General features: G+C 40.6%; 1 protein-coding gene across 1 annotated transcript in view; it reads left to right on the top strand.

Moving 5' to 3' along the window:
- Window positions 1–3,256: 3,256 nt before the first annotated feature.
- Window positions 3,257–5,802, top strand: part of FBLN7 (fibulin 7) — a 75,320-nt gene continuing 72,774 nt past the window's right edge. The window contains exon 1 of the mRNA XM_018573021.1: window positions 3,257–3,725. Within this exon, the coding sequence (XP_018428523.1) occupies window positions 3,651–3,725 (75 nt within the window). The 5' untranslated portion in view covers window positions 3,257–3,650. The remainder of the gene's footprint in view (window positions 3,726–5,802) is intronic.

Genomic DNA, 5,802 nt, shown 5'->3' with positions numbered 1-5,802 from the left:
AAATCCCCTGCTGATTGGAGCAGTTCGGAACGGATGTCACTACTGTCCATCCAGTTGTCCATCCAGTTGTCAAAAGCTGAAATTACCAGACCTATGTGGGTCTATGGGGAGTTGGATGTGTTAGTTTACATTGCATTACCCCTGATCCGCCATGATCAGGCCCTCCAAAATGGAAATCTGTTTTGTTTGGTTTTCTGGATTTTGTCAGAGCTGGGGATAATCAGATGTAAACGGGCACACATCCATTTAGATCTGGCTGCCCATAGACTAACATTGGGCTTCTGATCAGTTCCGCCTGAAAAACTGACAGGTGGACCTGATCGGAATGCCCATTTGAAAGGAGCCTTAGATCCTTTTTCTGGCTTTATGCAATTCTGAAAATGTTTCTGATACCCACATATTTATACACAGAAGTACAAGGAGGAACAATTAAATATACATATTTAAAAAAATGGCATTTATTATTTTCATAGCTGCTTAGAACAGTAAGGGGTTAGGCCAGGGATAGGCAACCTTGTCACCCCAGGTGATAAGAAATTTACAAGTCCTATGAGGCTTTGCAAGACTCAAAAAGCCACAAACAGGACTCCCATAGGCAGAGGAATTATGAGATTTGTAGTTTCAGCACAGCGGGAGTGCCGAGGTTGCCTATGCCTGGGTTAGGCTATCTCTATAGCCTAACCCTTTACAGTAGCATTTTGCCACTCTAGTGTGTCAAGAAAAAATTGTATTTTTTTTTAAATATTCAAATTTCATGACTCCTCCTTGTAACTGTGTCTCAGGTTGTGACTTAAAGCAGAACTCAGGAAAATGAAATCTTAACTCTTGCTGTGCCGGGGTAGCCCCACTGCTAGGGTTATGATTTTATTTTCCCAGAGTTCTGCTTTAAAGCAGGTCCTAATTTTAAAAAAAATATTGCGGGCAGGCTCTTTATTGAAATAAAAAAACATACTATGTCTCATACAGACTTACCTGCCTGGTCGCAATCTTCTTTAGAATGTGCAAAGTGTAAAAAAATCCTGCACACAGCTTAAAGTCCTGACAAAAGCAGCACACTTCTGGTTCTGTATGCACAGCTCAGCGTGCATTCTCAGCACACCTCAGTGCGGGAATGTAGAAGCTCTCGTGTGCATGTGCAGGAGTTATGTCATGCCATCCAGACCAATCAAATGGCTGAAGATTCCGAACCCAGAAGAAGACTGGCTGAAGAGGTCGAAGCCAATAATGGAACAATGGGAGCTGAGTGTAGTTCCGCTCTAAAGCTGGCCACACACCTTACAACCATTGCAAGACTTTTGTCTTGTGATGGTTGTAAGGTAATTAAAAAAACATACGATCTGCCCATCTTGGACAGGCAGATTGTACTTGCGATAATCGCAAGCCTGCCCTGCTGAGGGGCGAGCTTCCGATGACCACAATGCTGAACCGGCAGTGTGCGCTTGTGCACACCGGCCCTTGCGGCAGTTATCTCACGATCATGCTATCGTACGATTCTCGGCTGGTTTTCGACCAGCTCGAAAGACAAAAGTCGTGCGACCGTACAGTAGAAACGTATGCCTGGTAAAGTTATACGGTTTCTCCTGACCTGTGTAACTGCAACTTTTACTGTACAGCTTGGTCTATTAAGGGAAATGGAAAAATTAAAGATTCACTGGCAGGATCAATAAAACTATGTTACTAGGGGTCCCAGAAAGACAGAAACCTTTGTGTTAATACTGGTCAATGTGTATCAAAGCATGACTTTTTAATTGCAGCTGGTGGATTATGACCAGTCCATAAATCTGGTTATGTAATCATACTATTGCTGTAATAGATAGGATCACCTCATCCTGGTATGTTGCATTTTTTGGTATGCATATGTTGTGTCTTACATAGCAAAATGCATACTAAGATTGTTATCTACACACTTCAATAGGCTGCTGGCTGCTGGCTACATGGCTGCTGGTCAAGGAAATGCTAGTGGACTCAAGTGCAGTGGTATAGGAACAAGGCGCAAATGCAACACGGCCATTATTCCAAGGGGCTGGGTTCCCTTATACCAGGGGTAAGCAACTCCAGCCCTCCAGTTGTTGAGGAACTACAAGTCCCATGAGGCATTGCAAGACTGACAGTTACAGGCATGAGTCCGAGAGGCAGAGATATGTATGGATTTGTAGATAAAGCACAGCTGGAGGGCCAGAGTTGCCCACCACTGCCTTATACTAGCACCCACACTCACTTTTGTAAGTTACAGTAAAGGGGGACAATGACAAAGGGAGAGAAAAATAAACAGTGGGATTGGGTTACCAAAGGCAAATAGGTTGTTCACTTTGCAAGGGAATTTCCCTTAGCTTAGTGAATAATCTGACTTCCATCATCTAATCACATTTTTATCTTGCACGTGATTGGGTATTTATTGCAAAGCAGTGACGTGCAGTAAGGTCAGTGCAAGGCTGCTATTCCAAGCCCCCACTTACTCATACCTCCAAACTTTCTATTGGGAAAGAGGGACACTTTATAATAGTTTTTCAAAATAATACCACTGCACATGAGTACAATTGCACTGCCAGGGCTGGGCCAGTAACCAGTAGCCTATTGAAGTGTGTAGATAAAAATCTTAGTATGCATTTTGCTATGTAAGGCTGCATAACATATGGATACCAAAAAATGAAACAGATGCAACAAGGATGAGGTGATCCTGTCTATCATGCAATAACCAGATTCATGGACCAGTCAAAATCCACCAGCTGCTATTCAGAAGTATTCATGCTTTAATATTAGATTAGTTTAGCCATCTCTTCTGACCAGCCATTGCCATCTGGACCGTCCATAATGCCCTAACTTTAGTTGAGGCACAGTGGGTGTTCTCAAGTAGCATTCCAAAGCCACTCAAAGCTGAAGGCCTTATGGACCCGGGTCGTCATCCCTTTTTTCTTGGCTCAAAAGTTCAAGTGAATGTTTTTCAGCCTTCAATGATCTTCAGTCAAGAATCTCAGCCTCTACAATGTCTGTCAAAAAAAAGTTACTAGAAACCTTCCCTTAGCTTTAACCGTTTCTAGTCTGTTACCATTGCTCTTCAGCCTTCTGAATGACATCATCTTACATAACTATGCAGCATAACAACGCACTGGAATAGTTGTTTCTGCTCCTTGCATTCAAATGAAATAGTTTGTGCTCAGCAGAGAGTGTGATTGTATGAATGAACACATCCTGTCTCTCCTCTTCAAATGCAAGAAGACTGAACTAAATTCCAAGGGCATTTTTTTTCATGCTGGATGAGAGAGGAGAAGTAGAAACTTGCTTTGGCATTGTCAGGCTTTGGGTACTCTTTCCATGCGGTGTCTTTTTCCACCTACTGAATATCCCTGAAGAGAGAAAAAATGTGGGAGGGATATAGTGAGACTCAGTAAGGTACAAACAGTAACTTAGGTGTCAACAGTTGCTGTATTCTGGGAGCAGGCTCGGTGTGGATTGCTACTGACTCTTTCTGCATGATTAATATGCAGTTGTGATCCTGCATTACTAGTGCTTATACTGTCCCATTTGAATATTTGGGTGTACATGAAAGACAATTCCTAGAGGAAAACTTAGGCAAGGGACTTCAAGAAAGAGCCACTCTTGCTTTTATTAATATCCAGCTTGACTACATTTTGCTCTGAAGACTTGTCAGTATGACCTCTGGATTTCAGTACAGTCTACTTTTCCTCCTTTGTTTTACAGCCTTTCAGGAGTCACAGGCAGCTCAGGTAAGCCACTATATTACTTATATAGACTTCCCAGGCTGATGACGTAGGTTGAGTTATGAATGTACATCCAAAAATATGACAATTGTGTCTGTTGTCAACAATTAAAAATGATTTGTTTCAAGTATTCTAAGATATCATTGTAACCAATTATAATCTATTCCATAATAGATTGAAAAACTTGTTCATCCTTTCTTTCTTTGATTATGGTAAAATAACTTCATACTCCTTAATACCTTTTTATAGGTTTATCCTTTTTTTGTTTTCTTTCTTTGACTATAGTAAAATTACTTTATACTCCATGATGACTTTTATAGGTTTATAAAGATGTTTATCCTTTTTTTTTTTTTCTTTCATTGAACATAGTAAAATAACTTTATGCTCCATGATGACTTTATATAGGTTTATGCTTTTTTCTTTCTTTGACTATAGCAAAATAGCTGCATGCTCCATAATGAGTTTGTATAGGTTTATAAAGATGTGTATCCTTTTTTTTCTTTGACTAATAAGAGATAATAAGGCAAATAATATGGCAAAAGGCAATGTGCCATGTGCCAAATTAGGCAACCTTAGCAACCAATGAAAAGTTTAGATTTAACATAAAAAAGACATTCTGATATCTTTAAACAGAGATGTTTAAAACAAGGATATGAAAAAACAAAAAACAACTTGGATAAAGAGATCACATTTATCCACATTTAGCTAGTTTAAGTAATTAGATTACTATTTATCCACCGAACAGAGCAAATCGGGTTTTTTTTTATATAATCTATTTTTATTGTGTAAAAAAAAAAAACAGTTTATCTTAAATGATGTTAAAGTGACATTAAAGTCTCAATTTGTTTTACATATATCTACTGCTAGCAAGCAGTAGATATATGCAAAAACATGAAAGTAAAAAAGTTACCAAGTAGGTAAAAATGTATCTCTGTCTCCGCCGCTCGCTTCCGGCTGCAGAATCCAGCTTCTCAAGTGGTTGTGCGGGCGCATGCGCAGTGGAGATCACCGGTGGGGAGAGGAGGAGAGCTACTGTGTAAGTCAATGCACACAGCCGTGACCGTGCACGCCGGACAGACTCCGTGGGACAGGAAGAGACAGCAGTCTGCGCTGGATCAGACACCGGCACCAGCGCTAGAGGGACTGCTGAAAAAGACTGGAAGGAAGAAGATGTTCCGATCAAGAGGCATCATATGAGGTAAGTCTTTAAAGCAGCATGGGGGGAGGGGGGATTTAACTTTAATGTCACTTTAAGCTATTTCAAATTCGGATGAAATCACTTACAATTGATAATGCATCTTAATTTTTAAAAGTTTTAGTTTCCTGCAAAATCAGCTGGTCCCCTGAGCACTGGTCCTGACATCCTGTTTTAGGGAGGCTCCTTTCCCTTGCAGGGTCTAATGGAGCCACCCTTGTATGTGATAGTAAGCTGCGTGTGTCTCCACAAACATACAGACACAGCAGTGCAATCCAATCCTTGATCCCCTCTCCACCCTTCTCCAAGCTAGAAGATGGACAACTGCTGCAAAATGCTCTGTCACTTGTTATCGTGTACTAGACAGGAAGTTCAGGGAAGCTGAGCTGAGGGAAGTGGAGACTGCTGTTTGGAAACATAATGACTGTAAGCACTTGGTCAAAAATATAACGAAATACATTGCTGGGCAATGTATATTTGTTTGATCTGGACTTATTATTGGAAAACAAAGTTTGGGAGTTTAAAGGGTTACAGAGTATATACTAGGGATGCGCTGATACCAAGTACAGTACTCGGTACAAGTACCGATACTTTTCCAGCTCCAAGACTAGACTAGAGAAAAATTCAAAAGTTAGGAAGCAGCTGTCATTTGTAAGGAGCACACGGAGCTCCTGGGATTTGTACATCTTTGTTTTAATGTACGATTTTGTTTTTATAAATATATATAAGGGGATGCACCGATACCAGTTTTGCGAGTACAAGTACTGATACTTATCCAAGTCCTCACAGATACAAGTACTGATACTTGTCCAAGTACTCACAGATACAAGTACTGATACTTGCCCAAGTCCCCACAGATACAAGTACTGATACTTCAATACAGATTAA

The sequence above is a fragment of the Nanorana parkeri genome, unplaced genomic scaffold (assembly GCF_000935625.1).
Source record: "Nanorana parkeri isolate BGI_ZX_2015 unplaced genomic scaffold, ASM93562v1 scaffold46, whole genome shotgun sequence".
NCBI classification, from domain to species: Eukaryota; Metazoa; Chordata; class Amphibia; order Anura; family Dicroglossidae; genus Nanorana; species Nanorana parkeri.
Note: the sequence above shows the minus strand (reverse complement) of the source record. Positions and strands in the feature narration are given on the sequence as shown.